This window comes from Coturnix japonica, chromosome 19, assembly GCF_001577835.2.
Source record: "Coturnix japonica isolate 7356 chromosome 19, Coturnix japonica 2.1, whole genome shotgun sequence".
In the NCBI taxonomy this organism is placed as follows: domain Eukaryota; kingdom Metazoa; phylum Chordata; class Aves; order Galliformes; family Phasianidae; genus Coturnix; species Coturnix japonica.
Genome location: NC_029534.1, coordinates 2,477,080 through 2,494,665, shown reverse-complemented (window position 1 = coordinate 2,494,665; position 17,586 = coordinate 2,477,080). Strand labels below are relative to the sequence as shown.

Here is a 17,586-nt window from a genome sequence, read left to right as displayed (position 1 = left end):
GTCCTTTAGTTAAAAGCCTGCCTTCCTAGGTTTGCCAGCCTGCTGCCTCTTCTGGACAATTGGATCCCATGCCTCTCTACCAGGTTATAATCTTCATAGAAAGTCCCACTGTCATAAAAACCAAAACCCTCGTGCTGGCACCAGCCACATAGCCAGGAATTGATATGCATTATACATCTATTTCTGGCTTCCCTCTTTCCTCCAACTGGCAAAACTGAAGAGAAGATAACTTGGGCAGTGGCATTCTTCACTTGTACTCATAGGGCTTTATAGCTGCCTTTGATTTTGCCCACTTTCCAGCTTCACGTGTCACTCATGCCCACGTGAAAGGACAGTGGTCCTCCATGGCGCTCTCACTGCAGGCTGTTGGTATGATCTTGGTCATGGGTGTCTGTAGCTTTATGAGCTTTGTGTCTGGTTGTGGTAGTGAAGCTGGAGGATGGAGGATGTTGCTCTGTAAGTGAAAAGTTCGTGCTGCTTTCTGACTGCTAAGAAATTCATTTGGAGTTAAGAGGTAAAAAGAATATGAATACATGGAATTATGGCAGTGTTTCCTGACAAGAAATAGGTTATCTAAACTTGGGGGAGTAGTAGCCTGTTGTTCTCAGGGAAACTATTAAACTGCTGCAGAAACCCTATTCCAAGTGATAAGGACTGTATCCTGCTCGTTATCAAATAAAGATGTTAATCATCTTTTATTAGTTGTCATACTGTACTTATCATCACAGTGTTTCCATCTGGCAGCCATATTTTCCAGACCATTTATCAAGATTTATGTCCTGTAAGTGGTTACTCAGAGGCACCATGTGTTCATGCCTGCAATGGGCTTTTCTGAGAACTAATGCCTTTGAAATTACTGTCCCTTGAAGTTAAATCTTCACCTGCCCCTTTCTTTCTTTATTCTCTGGCTACAAATTTGGGGGGGCTGAATTCAGTAGGAAGGGATGCTCTCAAAGCTGCACCTCAGCTACGTGGCACATCCTACATTAGAGGCACCTGGGGGAACATGGAATTAATGGAAATGGTTATGCTTTATGTATTAAATTACTTCATCAGAGAGAACAATTCAGCAGGGTTGTTTTGTGTTGGGCTGAGTCACACTTTTTTTGCTTCTTTTCTTTTTTTTCCCCCCAAAAAGAGAACAGCCATTAATAAATCTGAGAGGGACATGAGAAATATGTTAGAAGGAGTCAAAGGAATTTTCCTCCCTCCCACTGCGGATGAGTCAGCAATTCCATTATCTGAAAGAAAATCAGTACTGGATTTGTTGTCTGGGTTTGGCAAATGTTTGCATTATAAGAAAACATTTACACTGGCGTGTTCAGAATGGGGAATTATGTAAGTGGTCCCCTATATAGTGGGGTGGGTATCAGTATCATTGATCAGAACAGCAGATTTCTGATTGTTATGAAAGCAGACATTCTTCACTGTTTGCATTTTGTTTTTCTTACAAGGTAAGTGTTGAGTGTAATTGCAATTTGAAGTAGTTTTATCCTGTTTGGGATTTGATGGCTATTTTATACAAGTGATGATTAGATCTGGGAGCATGGAAAAGCTCAGCAGTAGAGCTCCAGCATGAATGCCACGACTCATTCATAACCTCACTCTTAATTCAATCAAGAAGGATGGAGCTACCTGGCTTTAAGTGCTCAGGAAAGGGAGTGGATGGCACTGCTGGAGGTCTTGTTTACAGGCTGAGGGAGCATCTCGTGTGTATGCTTATAATACCTGTATGGCGACTGTTTAGGTTACCAGGTGATGAGGCAGGACTGACTGATGAAATAAAAGGAGTGGTGAAAGCACTCGTGTGTGCTGATGTGTCTGATAGTTGTGTTGTTTCAGCTTAGATACTCTGTTAAATGCTTGAAAAGCTTTGCCAAGGGAATCAGGAAGGACTGTGGCTGCAGGGTATGTAGATGTAGGCAAGCTTTAAGCTGATACTGGTGCAGTCATGGCAGCAATGGTGTTCAGCACAAGCTGTAAATCTTTGTAGGGAAACCTGACCAGCGCTTGGGTTCTTAACCTTCACTGTGTTCTGTGCTTCCATCACCGTGCTCCTGTTTGCTCAAGCAGTGACTTGTCAGAGTAGATGTACACAGCCTGCAGAGTAAATAGACCCTCCATAAACCCGAGAAATCATTGAGCATTATTTTTGCAGAGAACCCTTTATTAAGAAACAAAATTGGTTGTCTTATAATGTACAGTTATTCCCCTTGCTTTAGCAGTTTTTCATTTTTATAAGGAGCACAGGGAGCAGGGAAAATACTTGTGATTGCAATAAGATTAATAACTCACCTTTTTGTGTTTATAGATGGATTTAGTGTTTCTATTTGCTAAAATGTGGCTGACTTGCTGTTGACTTTTGGGACTCTCAGATCTGCACTGGAGCCTGCCAACATTGCCTTCCTGAGATTCACTTTTGGTTGCAGTAGTATGGCCACATGCAGCCAAAGTAGTTTCTCTAGGTTACCATCTATCATGCTGTCTATTTGACTTTTCCAGTACTGTGATTGATCCGGTGCTGCCCTATTTTAATTGTCACTTAACCAATGGGGCAGAGAGTGTGGTTGATGTGCTTAAAAAAGAACACTCATAGTATTACCCAGAAATGCTGGGAGGAATTGTGCTCTTCACTTCCCAAAGCAGCAGTGGCAGAGATGAAATAGAAATAGAACCAACTATGCCAAAATCTCACATGCGTTGTGAGGACAACTGAAGAACTGAAGCTGAAGAACCTGCTTCTGTGATGAATGATGTGCGGTAGGTCAGACTGTGATGGCAGAAGGGGAATGTCCTTGGGAGAAAAAGGTGATTTTAGCAAATGAAAGATAAATTACTGGGGAAAAATTCAAGCCCGCTTCTGTCCACATGAACGTATGTGAATAACTGCATTCTTGTGATAGCTGATGTGAGTGACCACTGTTCCACTGCATTCTAATTTAAGTGGTGTTTATGCTTAGTTAAACTTAAAGCTGAACTGAAGTTACCTGGGGCCAGAATGACTAAATGTGTGGAAGAGGTGAGCATTAGTCACTGTGTGAAGTGGGCTTATGGAGCTGGGGGGTACAGTGTGAGTCCCATTCACTGAGCTGCCTGGGTCTGTGTCTGAGGAACAAGGCAAGGAAGCAGTTAACATGTGGTGTGTGCAATAGGAAGGAGGAGAAAAGTGGGAAGTAGCAGCAGGAAAAAATGGGGAAGGAAAAACATTATCTTTGCTTTTCTTTCCTTCTTGCAATTTGCTGTATAAACATACTTAGAGGATAATTATGGTGACAATGATTGCACATCAAAGATACAGGGCAGTATGTTGTGTTACTAATGAGTACTAAGTGACATTGTTGGTAGGTATATATAAGGAAGGCTTCTGTTCTGCCGGCTGTACACCTCTGCACTGCTGGATGCAGCAGAGCCAGATGTGGCTTTGGTGCTGCCCCAGTGGGTTTGCACTGCATGGAGCTGCCCCAGCTGCTGGATGGCTGCCCAAGCAGGAAAAGGAAGAAGTAGAAAATGATGTGGGAGACTTTTGTCTCCAAAATATTTGCCAGATATTTGTGTCAGTTCTGCTTTTCACATTGCAGCAATGTAGGACTGAGGTCTTGATGTCATGTTTGACACTCTAAATATCGAGTTGGAAAGCTTTGTGGCATTAATTTTATAAATAGAACTCGGACTCAAGAATAAACACAGCGATAATCGGCTTTGTCTGTCTTTAATTCTGGAATGGTCACTACATGTTTGTGCAACTGGAAACTTTGTCATAGATAAAATGAAGCCTTTTGGGAGCTGGCTTGTGGAGCAGCATTTAAGTATCAGATGAGAAATGTGTGTTCAATTCATGTATTTTCTTTACATTGATTTATTTCTTCTGTGTACTGGTTTAAGAGAAAGCTGGCTGCTTTCACTGGGGTTTCTTTTTGTGTGCTTCATTGATCTTACAGACTTCTTGTGCATTGATGACTCCACTCTTAAGTGAATTTTTCAGCCCTTCTTTTGAGTTGTTCTGCCTGTTAAGCCACATAATGACAGGCAGAACACTCCATAGCATTAACCAGAGAGATGGTGATCCCTGCTTCTGACGCAGGGTGTCTATGCAACATCCATGTTGTTCATGAATAGTTTAATTGGCAAGTCTGACCCTGTCATCATTAATACCTGATACTCTGAAGAAAGCCTTATTTTTAGCTAATGGTTGGCCAAAGTGACTTATCATTTGCTCGCTTGATTTTCATTTTGGCCTGTGAATTTTCAATTAAACTCAGTGCTAATTCAGGAGTTAAGAAATGGGGTCTCTAGGTTTTTGTTTGTTTCTTAATGAGATAGGGTCCATATTAGGTCTTCATGCTCCTATGAGATACAGCATGTTCCTTGCTGGGTTGGATCTTGTGTGTAGCAGCAGATCCTGTTTCAGCTGGGCATGGCTCCACCAGAGCCGACCATGTGCCGCGCTGTGTTTATTAGGTACTTCCCCGGTATCATTAAACATTGGTAGCTGATATTCTGTGTGTTGAAATGGGAGAACAGCCACGGTGACTCGGGCAAATTCATGAATGCTTGTTCTAAAATGAATGGGTTTTGGTGGTTTGGGGTGCCTTTTTTGTCTCCATTTTAACCAAGTCAGCCTACAGAGGCAATTAAGTTTTTTTTCTCAGCTCTGTTACAGAACTAGAGTGACATGAACCTAAATTCAGGCCAGGAATTCACCTTTGGATGGTAACAGCCTAACTGAAAACCTATGAATATCCATTTCCTGCCATCACTGTGTTCCAGGCAGGCTTTAATCCATGTTATTTAACCTGTAGTCACCTGCATATGACAGTTTGCATTTGAGTTTGTTCTAGAAAGTGAAATGTGTCTCGTGTTAGTGAAATGTGGGTAACACTGCTGTGGGGAATGGTAAGATCTGTCCTTAGCTGCATGCATCCTACAGGTGGTAGAACTGCTTTATTCCTTCTATTCAGATACAGAGTTTGATGTTAGTACCCCGCTGCTCTGATGTGTGGCCTGCAGGTCCCCTGTTTCACTGCTTGCTTTTCTCACTGCTGTGGATGGCTTTGGCAGCAGCCAAAGCACTGCTGTGCTGAGGTTATTCATTTCTTTCTTTTACAGCTATCTATCAGGCTATAGGGAAAGACAACACTGTAAAAATGTGAACGTTTGAGGTTTCATTTCCATTTCCTGTGTGATGACTGCCATCCCTTTCAGTTTGTGTGGGAGGATTTCAGAAGGCTGAATTCGCCACTGCCCCTACTTAAAGCCACTGAGGTTTCTGTTCTTACCATGTTCTCTGCCCTCCACCCTCAGCAAAAGCAACTGTCATCTTGGAAAGTAATATAATTTGGGTGCTCTGCACAATGTGGGTGTGCTTTGTGATGTGAGCAGCAGCACTGCTCGCTGCAGAAGGAAGATGGAAGGGATATAGGCAAAGAAACATGAGCCAACCCTTCCCTTCAGGTGACTGCAGCAAGAGAGCAAAGGTAAATCTCTAGTCTTGGGAAGCATGTTTGCTGCCTGGGCCTGGCTCCATGTGTGCTGTTTCTATCCTGGTTTGATCCACCCACTTTCTGAGCTGATGAGAAGCTTTGCTCTCAGTGAACTGTCTTTTCTCCAGGTTTCATTTTCCAGAGAGCACTCCTGTGCAGTTGGCTTTACACATCCCTATGTCTGACATGGAGTCAAATAGATATTTAAGTCCTGTATTTTATAACACCATAAGCCCTTGTAACCAGCAGCCAGTAAAACATACCAGTGCTGTTAAAACATCCTTTTGTTCATGTCTGAGCTTACTGTAAGTCATCTGGCACTAAACCCAAACATAACTCACACTGTCTTGGTGGCATTTAGCATCCAGCATTTTGCTGCTCTGGATCTGCTGCCAGCAGAGCGCAGGTCTCAGTGATGGTGATGAAGCTGTGTAGCCTTTATGTTATGTTTTCATTTACTACTTGCTCCTGGTGGGAAGTGATTTAGGTGGGATACGTAAGCACGTGTGATTAATCAGCATTTTGTGTATCTAGTCTGTGCTGTGTAAAGGCTATAACTGAAATGAAGTTATTCAGCTCTCCTACAGACAGATTTGGAACATGTCCATGAATTGCTTTTGTAGAACAGATAGAGAACTGCTTAGAGGAGTGTTATTTGCTCAGTGCACTGCAGCATCCAGGTGGGATTTATTTGAGCTCATCTGCCTCTTGTTTCAGTTTTGAAATTGAATTCTGAAGTGTGAAGTAGGAAACCCCCCCAGGCACCTAAATGAGACCTGTATGTCTTGAGGTGCAAAGTGTTTAACGTTGCACACGAAGATCAATATTATATGTTGACTGTTGTATTTGTTATCCAGTGGGGTACCGTAACAGGATGCTATGGTATTGTACAGGTTTTTTTTCAATACTGACCTCATTGCAACAATTACTAGGTGTTGTGTGGACTTCATACTATTCTCTCTGCAGTAGTGAAGTTCCTTTGACCTCAGCTCTCGAGAATGTGGAGATTTGTTGCTCTTCTTCACATGCTGCTCCTGTGTGTGGTGGCGAACTTCCCAATGTCGTGGGAAAAAGCACCAATAGAGATCATTCTGCCACTGATTTTTGCAGTGTATTTTTTCCTTGTTTCTTGCTTCAGTGTATTTACAGAAGTGTGATCCTCTATGGGCTGGTGACTGTTCTACTTTGGAATTCATTGCCACACTCTTCTATGTGTGTAAAAACCTACTGCAGTTTGGTGCTGCAGTCCAGGATGACTTATCTTCCCATGGTTATCTTCCCATGGTTCTGACTGGTTGTTCTGATAGGTTGTGGTACAACAGCTGAGCTAATTTATAAAGGTACTCTAAAAGGCATAAGCCCAATGCCTTCAGGTTGTAGAATGGGATGCCATAACTCTTAGTGATGTACCTTCTCTTCTGTTTTATTTTTAGTTGCTCTTCTACAACGGGTAGCGGAATTGGAAAAGGTCAACGCAGAATTTTTGCGCACAAAGCAGCAACTTGAGCAAGAATTTAATCAAAAAAGAGCGAAATTTAAGGAGCTGTACTTGGCAAAGGAAGGTAAGTCCTCAATTATCTGAATTATTTTAATGTGTATGAAACTTTAGCTGTAAATAATCCCTATGTGAAAAATAACTTACGTTATGCCAACTACTGTTCCCGATTTGCCCATACACACCACTTACTTTCTGTTTCTCAGTTTGCTAGAGGGTAACACTAACTAGGATTTTAAGATTAGGATAATGACTTGAACATCCATTAGGAGATAACACATTGTTTCTGATTTGCCAAAAATGGAAAAAACAGCACGTCTTTTAAACAGAGATCTATAGTAGGAATGTAAGATTTGTGCAGAGAGTAACATCCTGTCAGTGGCCATTCAGCTTCCAAGAATGAACTTTTAAAATGAATGTAAAGATTCACCTGCACAGGTAGGATTCATCTGAGTGACTTGCTGTAAACATGGCAACACCAGCACTGCATCTTAATACTTTTTGTAGCCACAACGTATTAATTCTGTCTGAACAGCAGGTTAAGTGGAAAGTGGGTAGAGGTAGTCTAGATGGTGTGCTGTTTGTACTTTGTAGCAAGCTTTTTTAATGTATTAATTTGTCTTAAATTTCCATCTGAGCTAGAATGGAGCAGACAAACATTGTTAAAGTTTTAATACTAGCCAAGGGCATTTATTCCAATAACATTCTTTATAGGAAAATTTGAACCATGTGAGCTCAAATAGCCAATGAAGACTTAGAGAGTATAAATAGTTGCTGTTCTGAGAGCCAAATTGATTTACTTCTAATTCTGATGATCTTTCTGTCCTTAACATATGAAAGCAAAATCAAAAAATAATACATTAATACTGCAGCTGCTTGTCTAAGCTTATGAGTGCAGAAATACAACAAGCATAATGAAGATCAGATCATACAGAAGGCTCGTTTCTTTGTGTTTCTAGCAGCTGCATGAAAGGAAATTTAAGATACAAGACACTGCTGATGAGATCAGCAATAATTCTGTTTTCTCAGAACAGTCAAAAAATAGAAAATAAAAATAAATTATAATAAGAAACACATGTACCAAAGTGAAAGAATACCAAAGAAGAATATACAAGCAGTTTCTTGTTTTCTTTTTTCCCCAAAGCTTATTTTTTCTCCCTGTACTCTAAGACTCTCCCTGTCCTTTTCAGAGGACCTGAAAAGACAAAATGCAGTGCTGCAGGCAGCCCAAGATGACCTGGGACAATTGCGGACGCAACTTATGGAAGCTCATGCTGAAATGGAAAACATCAAAGCTATAGCTACAGTATCTGAGAATACGAAGCAGGAAGCTATTGATGAGGTGAAGAGACAGTGGCAAGAGGAAGTAGCTTCACTCCAAGCTATCATGAAAGGTAACTCATGACCAGACTTTTTCACTTGTGGAGTATTGTGTTTTGTTTCTGTTTTTCTTGATGCTCCTGAGCTATTCTGTATTATGTTTGCATGTTGCACAGCTGTTCTGCTTCCTGAAACAAACTGTGTGCAAGGAATAAAATGCAGGATGTAAACTGGGGACAGACTGTTGCCATAAATGGCTGATTTCTTAAAGATCACAATATCCTGAGCCTACAGCCTGCTGGCTGTAGGCGTTGTTTCCATCTTTGTATAATGCTTTTCCCCAGGAGAGCACAAATCTTCATGCATATTGAATAGACAAATTTCTATTTACCTATGTTCTATATACGTAGTAGAACTTAAATCAAGGCTCTGTTGTGCCAGCTGCTGTAAATATATAAAGACAGCTCCTTATCTGAAGGGTAGTGATAATAATAGAGAAATGAAGGGTATTTGAGAAGTTCTAGTTGCTTCTTTGCATTTTAGAATAAAGAAGCATGTGTTTGTTAGCTTCTCTCATTAATGTGCTTGAAGATACAAAATGCATTGCTGAACAGGATTTTAAACATGCATGCTCTTTGGAAATTAGGGATCATACAGTGTGGCAGCTTGTTTGTGGTATAGCAGTGGCCCAAACTGAAATGCAGTTCCTTTGGGTCTTTTGCTTATGCAGTTATTTTGGGGGGTAAGAGTCAAAAGGAGGAGAGGACAAGAGAGACTTCACTGTTGTTATAGTTTCAGTTAACTCTGAGAAATCATTGGCTGGTTGGAGATGAATAATAAAGCTCTATTTTTAAATTACCTTGAAAGTAAGTTTTAGAAATAATGTTTTATAGAGACTGTTCGTGACTATGAGCTCCAGTATCATCACAGGATGGAACAAGAACGAGCTCAGTGGAATCAGTATCGCGAAAATGTGGAACGCGAAATAGCAGAGTTAAGAAGACGACTGTCTGAAGGCCAAGAGGAGGAAAATCTTGAAAATGAAATGAAAAAGGTATGTTGCAATCCAGCACTCCAGTTCCTATTTGATGTATTTGTGCTGTTACGCATGTGTTCATTTCTAGACCCTGCTGTAAATCCTCAGATGTATGCATGGCCTGGTTCTGCCAAGTTTCAGCCTTTTTTTCATGGAATTCATTGTGACCTGATCTTGAGTTTGGATCTGTGATGGTGTTGTATCTGGTTTACATAGATGCAGTGAGAAAATTGTAAGGCTTGGCCTTCAGCTTGTAAAACCAGGAGGTTGTAAAGTCTTGTAATGTGAAATGAACTCAAGTAAAGCCCCCTTTTAGATTTTTTTCTGAAGCATAAGCTGCTTTCCATGGGCTTTTTAATGTTCTTCCTCATTAAACCTGCACCGTTTTTCCTCAAGGAGACTAAGAATGAGATCAAAATTAGGAAGAGGACATTGGATTTCACAAAATAACAAACAAGGGAGTCCCAAGCCCACAAAACGCTGTGTTTGGGTATCAAAGTAATGAATATTCATGCCACAGCTCTCAGTGAGAAAGGAATAATTTGCTTGATCATTTGGGATGTTGTGCTTGATGACTATCAATCAGTTCCTCATACAAAATGGTATTTCTGTCTAACAGAGGTGAATTCATCCTCTGTCTTTATATTCTGTGTTAAAAAGATAGGTTTATTTTATCTTAAGGTATGAACTTGGGAAGAGTTTTCAAAAAATACTTTCATCTTCATTTCCAAGGAATCTCCAAATATCACAATAATAATATTAGAAAAATCTGTGTAGTAGATCCTGTACCAGCATACAAAATTGAGTTATTCTTAAAGCTAGCAGAAAACCATCTCACTGTCTTGCATTGACAGTGCTGGGTGAGGTGAGAGGAATGGAAGAGTAGAAACAAAATCACAGGTATCATGTTGCAGTCCAGGACATTCACCTACTTCTACTTCTCGGGTCAGTTTTGTTCCGCTTGGCTATAAGATCCATTTTAAACAATAGAGAAAATCCATGAACTGTAAAGCAGTGTGAAGTCAGACTGGCGATGGAATGTTCTTGCAGTCACCATGAGTAATAGGGAGCAGCTTATTCAACAGCCCTAAAGATAAGAGGCTATCTATGTCCTGCTACAGATAGGTTTAAATAAACAGGACTGATAGAATAAATGAATTATAAAGCAATCCTTGAAGCTGAACAGCTTCTCCCATCTGCTCAAAAAATGTGACTGATGATTTGCTGGCTGCCAGCATGGGGCTATGTATGTACGTGTGACTCTGTCACATGTCCCTAGTATTGAATTCACTGGGGCATGTGATGTCCCCTCATTTCCTTGAAGATTTTATCTGTATTCTTTGAACAGCGCTGACAAAATACAGCAGAAGTGAATACAGCATGAAGATGATTATGTTTTGCCTGTAGAATTTTCTTGACAGACTTTTGTAGTCCACGGACCTGGTAGCATTTCTATATATTATAATACTAATTTATTTTTATACTGTTAACATTTTTTTTGTCTGTTCTGCTTCTTGGAAGTCTTGAGTAGGATGCAGTCATCAATAAGCTTACCAGAAAATGCAAATCCAGTGAATAGGCTGAGAAACCTACATTCTAGCCTAGATTTAAAACAAGGCATGAATGTTTTCGTCTAGCAGTTGTCATGTTTGATCAGGCTAAGTGTCAGCTTTTCAAGGTTCAGTTTTGGGACACATTTTTCTGCCCCCCTCCCCCCTATCCCTTGCTGTGAATTTCTCCAGTAGCAAATAGAGAAAAACTGAGCGTTCTCAGTCTTCATACATAAAATCAACCTTAATCAGGTTAAATTCTTCCTCGCTTATTAATCTTCTCATTCTGTTTCCCTGCTTTGATCTTTTCAGTGCTGGTTTTTTATATCGTGGACGTTTTTTGGTAGATTGACTGTATATGATTTTGAAATACTTAGTATGCAAGCACCAAGAAATTGATGCTGCATCAGTAGTAATCAGTTGAAAAATAATCTTTCAAAACAGAACAAAGCTGCACTATGTGTTACTTCCTTTCATAAGTAAGTAAATGAATGGGATCAGTAACTCACCCTGAAGTTCCTGTGATCAGTTTCTTCACGTGTACCACATGGCAGCAGGCTGCAGTACTGTTAGGCCTCTAATAACACAAAAGTGTAAGCATTCTGAAATACATGGCCTGTAACAAGTATTGATAGTAATGGATTTCAATCAGATATCGATGGCCCAATCCGTGCATGGATTTGAAATATAGTTGCTTTCTCTGACAGAAGCAATGCCTACCTATAGCCAAAAAGGAGGTAGATTAACTAAGTAGTAATACGACAATTGTTGAAAGGGGGAGTTTAGTTAGCTCCTGTCATGGATATTTCCTCCATATAATGGAGGATATGTCTCCCATAATGGAAAATGTTGCAGTGAAATTGTGATAATGTGTTAGTCCTAACTTATTGTGTTAATTTCAGGCCCAGGAAGATGCTGAGAAGCTTCGTTCAGTTGTGATGCCAATGGAGAAAGAGATTGCAGCACTTAAGGAGAAGCTGACAGAAGCTGAAGAAAAAATAAAGGAGTTAGAAGCATCAAAGGTGAGGTAAAATTGTAACCATGTACCTATCTGTATCTGAAATTTCTTCAGATCTACTCTGAGTCATTTTGTTTCTCAGTGTCAGTTGCTGGACTGTGCTTCTCCCTTTAAACTCTGTTCTTCCCAAGTGTTGTTCTCTGGGAGTCAGATTTCTCCATTTCCGAGACCAACAGACTTGCAAGCAGGAAGCTTGTATCCTTGGGCAGGAGAAGCGTTTTCCACACTTAATAGAAAATAAAAGCAGAAATAGCATTGAACTCTGAATTAGTATCTGTGGCTCCTAAACTGCATTGAGGAAGATAATAACTCTGTAGCCACTCAGGAATTGGTTGAACGCCTGCAACTATTACTTCACTGAGATTGTGTATTTCCCTTTTTTTTTTTTTTTTATTCAGGTTAAAGAACTGAACCATTATCTGGAAGCTGAGAAGTCCTGTAGGACAGACTTAGAGATGTACGTGGCTGTGCTCAACACACAAAAATCTGTCCTGCAAGAGGATGCAGAGAAGTTGAGGAAAGAGCTGCATGAAGGTGCCTATCTAATGATAATCCTTTTGACTCTTTGACAGTAAGGATGCAAAAAATAAAACCAACCCACCCATATGTCTGTTACTTCTCTTCTGATTTCTTATATGAGCTGGACTATAAATAAATGAGCATTATTTATAAATGTCAAAGGCCCTGGTCATTTAATACCAGCACTAAAAAGAAGAATATTAGAGCTCATGATTGAAGTGAAAGCATTAGTTTTCTAGCTGGGAAACCTTAAAATTGTCAGTAATGCATCATTTATCTCAAGCTTGATGAATTAAGAAATTTTCTTACTTCATCCTAAGTAGTTGTTAAACAAAGCCATATTGTTTTTTATTAGAACAATAATTACTTCTATTCATGAGAATGCCTCACTCAGGAGGAGTCATTAAAGAATTCTGGTTCAGAATGGTTCTTTCTGTTCTTGAATAGTCTGCCATCTCTTAGAGCAAGAGCGACAACAGCACAACCAGTTGAAACACACATGGCAAAAAGCCAATGACCAGTTCTTGGAGTCCCAGCGTTTGCTGATGAGAGACATGCAACGGATGGAGATTGTGCTGACATCTGAGCAGCTTCGGCAGGTCGAAGAACTGAAAAAAAAAGATCAGGTCAGTTGCTGCTTTTCTTGTGTTCTTTTCTTTTTTTCCTTTTTTTTTTTTTTTTTTTAATCTTGCTTGTATAAATTCATTTTTTGCCTATTGATTTCCAGGAAGAAGATGATCAGCAGAGACTTAGCAAAAGAAAGGAGCAGAAACAGAAAGATTCAGACGATGAAACAAAAGCTTCGTGTTCTTTAGCCCATGAGGAATCCCTTACCCAGCTCTCTAATGAAGAGGTAAAAAAAAATTCAAAGCAACTTCATGTACTTGTTCATTCCTCAGGGTGATGATTACAAATACAGTTGCCCTTTGTGCCCTTTGATCTCTGTCTCTTATAATTCATACTATGCAATAAAAAAAAAGTCTTTTAAGCTGCACTTGAACACATAAATTTTAATGAAAAATGGAAAATGATTCCTTAAAATCTTCTGAGAGTTGCTGTTAGAAACTGTCTACCTTCTGCATTCTGGACATTAACTGCTGTTAAATTCATTTGGAATTTATAATCACCTTTTAACACACCTAAATTTTCAGCATTAAACCACTTAAATCTGAACAGGAAGCAAGCATTTTGCAGCTCATTTGCTAACGTATTTCTTGAATTCTGTACTAAATTTAAACTGGTTAGACAACTGTGAGGTCTCTGATGGCTAAATAAGTTATTTGCATGTGTGTATCTGTATGTGTTGTCCACACATGTATATATGTATACACATATATACAAAAATCTAGATGTATCCAACTGTGCAAACTGAAGGTTTTGACCAAATCTGCTCAGCAGCCAAAAATAGGATTTTGTCAGCCAAGTCAGTAATTGAGGCTCAGCACCAGGTTTTTGCTGAAGCCACCTGAACTGTGTTAGTAGCTTCACTGTACAGCCAGAACAAGTGATAATGTTGGATGTGGTTTGTTAGCAGGTGCTTTTGGTGTTGTAGGAAATGGTGTTCTAGGACAAGCTGAAATTGCATTTGAGATTTGCTTAAAGTTTTCATTTGTGAAGCAGAAAGACCAAAGAGCACAGAGGTTAGAACTTGGAAGCGGGTATCGGAGTGGGCAGTTGTTTCTCCTCTTGCATTGTGTTTTGCTTGCTTATCTATTTTGCTACTCTGTGTTGGATCTATTATGGAATCTAGTATTTTTCTAAAGAGACATACTTTCAGTGTTGCTTTCTTTACTTGCCTAATGGCAAAGCAGAAGTGTACGATATTGGAAGATGTTTTGAAAACAGCCGTATGCTTTTTAAATAAAGCATTGCTGGTGTCTTTTCAGTGCTGCAAATAAAAATAGATCTAGAAACTTAATGTTCCTTATACAGGTCACAGGACAGCTACTGTGGCTTTTGGTATTGACGTTCCCCAGGATGCTTTTCTGCTTGATCCTAGTCTCATTCCTTTTCAATTTATTTTATGTGAAAATAAGATTTTAAATATAGTAAAAACAAACAAACAACAAAAAAACCCAAAAACCTTAGAATATTTTGACAGATTCCTTAAGCAGAAGAAATAAATACAAGAGGAATATTCACTTGTCAGCATGAAGTAGATTTTAAATACATCATTCTTTGCTTGCTTTGATGTTGGTGTTAATTCTTTTTAAGCTGAACAAACATCTAAACATAGTTATGAAAGTGCGATCCACGCATTCTGTTCTCTGGATTGCAGTTCTAGAAGTGATGCTGCAGGTTGTGTCTCTTAGTGGAAGAAGTGCCTTGTTTCAAATACTAGAAGATGTAAGGTGACTGTGTCCTTGTAAGAGAACTGGCAGGAAGACAGGTTCTTACAGGAGCATTCTGTTAACATAAGATTATTTTTCTTATTTCTTCTTTAATGGTGGCTGGTACATTTCAGTTCTGTATCTTTTTCTCTGCAGTATTAAGTTTAGCCATCAGATGCTTTTACCAAAGCCCTTTAATATGCCTTGAATTTGGTGTCCAGCATTTCACTTGTACCATGCTTCTAGAGTGGAGTACATAACTTCTCCCTTATTTTTCAATTACAGGTGCATTTAAATAGCACCCACAGCTCAGTCCATTCTTTGGACGCAGACTTGCTTCTTTCTTCTGGTGAATCATTCAATAAATCAGAAAATGATATGTTTAAAGATGGACTACGGAGAGCACAGTCAACAGACAGCCTAGGGACATCTGGATCTTTGCAGTCCAAAGCTTTAGGATACAACAACAAAGCAAAATCTGCTGGGAACCTGGATGAGTCAGATTTTGGACCACTCGTTGGAGCAGATTCAGTGTCTGAGAACTATGATACAGCTTCCCTTGGGTCTCTGCAAATGCCTAGTGGGTTTATGTTGACCAAAGATCAGGAGAAAGCAATCAAAGCAATGACACCAGAGCAAGAAGAGACTGCTTCACTTCTATCCAGCGTTACACAAGGAGTTGAAAGCGCGTATGTGTCTCCTAGTGGTTACCGCTTGGTGAGCGAGACAGAGTGGAATCTGCTGCAAAAAGAGGTGAGTGCCCACCACATCTCTGCTGTGACCATTCCACACACAGCAGGAGGCTCTGTGTTGTGGGCTGCCTGCTGGAAAAAGCTGCTCAGTTCTCCTGGATGTGCTTGACTTGTAGTCAGGAAATATGTAGCATCATATGTAGCTATTCATGTTTTTTCTCTCGGAATATTTCTATAGGTTAAGCATATTTGATGTAAAGAGCATTGATGGGCCACGTTCATCGGAAAGTCAGCTTTATTTGATGCAGTATATTTAGGGGAGGGTCTGGCAGAAGTAACTGTTGATTTCGTGTGTGGAGAGAGTTGGGGGTGGCTAGGAAGGGCCAAAGATAAACAAAAGGATCTTTTGTTATGCTGAGGATATTTACTGAAGGTTATGAAGGAGTGTGATTTAGAAATGAGCAACCAAGATATGCATAGCACACAAAGCTAGTACAAAGGAAGCTTCATAACACTGTCGGAGACTTGTATCATTAAAAACCACATTATGAGAGCAACAAGCAGCAGATCAGTCTTAATGCTGTGCTAGTTTCAGTATGGGTGACCAAGGAAACTGGTGCTGCTGGATGTTCTGCCTGTCAGTTTTACAGCAGCTTTGTATGATGCCAGTTTAAAGCCTGTATTTGGCTTCCTGCTGAAAAGAGCATTGTGTGGCTCCTGTGTTTACAATTTCCAGAGAGGCCAAAGAAGTAATGCTTTAGGGGGAAAAAGGGAGGCAAAGAGAAGTCAGAAATGGGTAAAGGCAAAATGGAGGAGCTGGGGGAATGGATCCAGGTAGTTATGTGATCTGTTTCAAAAGGATGCACTAAATGACCCAATGAATTCATGCATGTCCTGGCTTACTGTTCTTGTGCTAGTAGTAGAGTATATGTCAGGAAGAGATGATGCACAGCAGCTGCTTTACATTATCTTGTACTTCTACAACAACTTAATAATGTTACATGATTTTGCTGCTGACTTTTATCAGTAATATTTTATGAACACCCAACACATCTGAGAGTTTGTGCCAGTCCTGCTTTCCCTGAAGACGTTTGCAGCCCTTGTGGCAGGTGACAACTCTGTTCTCCAGGTGCAGAATGCAGGGAACAAGCTGGGTAGGCGCTGCGATATGTGCTCGAATTATGAGAAGCAGTTGCAAGGTATCCAGATTCAGGAGGCTGAAACAAGAGACCAGGTAGGATTTCTTTTCTACCTGTAGCAAGATTTTGATAGCCGTAGGAGTTGTTATAGCATGCAACAATGAGCCATTTGCTGTTTTGTTTGTTGCTTTTACCTTGAACAATACCAACATACTTGAAATTCTGATAACGTACATTGTTTTATTACCATGACAATAATTTATTACTTGTTTGTTGTCATAAACACCATATAAGTGTATTTCTTAAGTATTTACCACAGAAAACCACTTTACTCGGTGCTACAAAATCATGAGTTAAAGGCAGTGTTCTATAAAAAGGCGTTGTGCTCATGCTGAATTCAATGTCTTTCATAATTTATATTTTGAAATGCTTTTCGTGCATTAAATTCTATTATCCTTTGATACTGCAAGAATTTTTAATAGTAAAGGAAAAATGAGAGGACTTCATCCTAGCAGCATAAAATGACTGTGAAGTACTGGAAAAGGTTTGTTTCCTGCCATATACTGAAGAATAAACTTCAGATTTGTATAGAAGGCATGAGTCACATTCTGCTTCGAAATAAGGTACTACGTAGCAATGCTCCAGCAGTTGGATGTCCTTTATCCTTATAGTTGTAGTCAGTGATACAGTTTTTTTGGAACAGCAGAGGAACTTCTGTGTTGCATAGGATTTAGAGGAATTGGTTTTAGATTGATTGATTGGGAGTGGGATGGGTCAAGTTATATTTGTGCTCAGAGAATAACTACTCCCTAGATTCATGGAAAATTATTTTGTTCTGATAACATAGGTGAAAAAGCTGCAGGTGATGCTGAGGCAGGCTAATGACCAGCTGGAAAAAACAATGAAAGATAAACAGGAATTGGAGGAGTATATGAAACAAAGTGCTGAAGACTCCTCTAATCAGGTACAAGCATTTTGTAATAAAGCTCGTAGCAACCAAGAGACAT

The 17,586-nt window shown here is 39.8% G+C and overlaps 1 protein-coding gene across 3 annotated transcripts in view; it reads left to right on the top strand.

The window, feature by feature from the left end:
- The window catches only part of RABEP1 (rabaptin, RAB GTPase binding effector protein 1), a 35,035-nt gene that overhangs the window by 8,030 nt on the left and 9,419 nt on the right, over window positions 1-17,586 (top strand). The window contains exons 1-11 of one of the 3 annotated variants that reach the window (XM_015880654.1): window positions 330-456; window positions 6,914-7,042; window positions 8,166-8,369; window positions 9,189-9,349; window positions 11,784-11,903; window positions 12,298-12,433; window positions 12,866-13,044; window positions 13,146-13,271; window positions 15,034-15,501; window positions 16,570-16,674; window positions 17,427-17,543. In XM_015880654.1, the coding sequence (XP_015736140.1) occupies window positions 345-456; window positions 6,914-7,042; window positions 8,166-8,369; window positions 9,189-9,349; window positions 11,784-11,903; window positions 12,298-12,433; window positions 12,866-13,044; window positions 13,146-13,271; window positions 15,034-15,501; window positions 16,570-16,674; window positions 17,427-17,543 (1,857 nt within the window). In that variant the 5' untranslated portion in view covers window positions 330-344. Of the gene's footprint in view, window positions 1-329; window positions 457-6,913; window positions 7,043-8,165; window positions 8,370-9,188; window positions 9,350-11,783; window positions 11,904-12,297; window positions 12,434-12,865; window positions 13,045-13,145; window positions 13,272-15,033; window positions 15,502-16,569; window positions 16,675-17,426; window positions 17,544-17,586 lie in introns of those variants that run through there. The other 2 variants (XM_015880655.2, XM_032448497.1) reach the window with 2 other exon arrangements.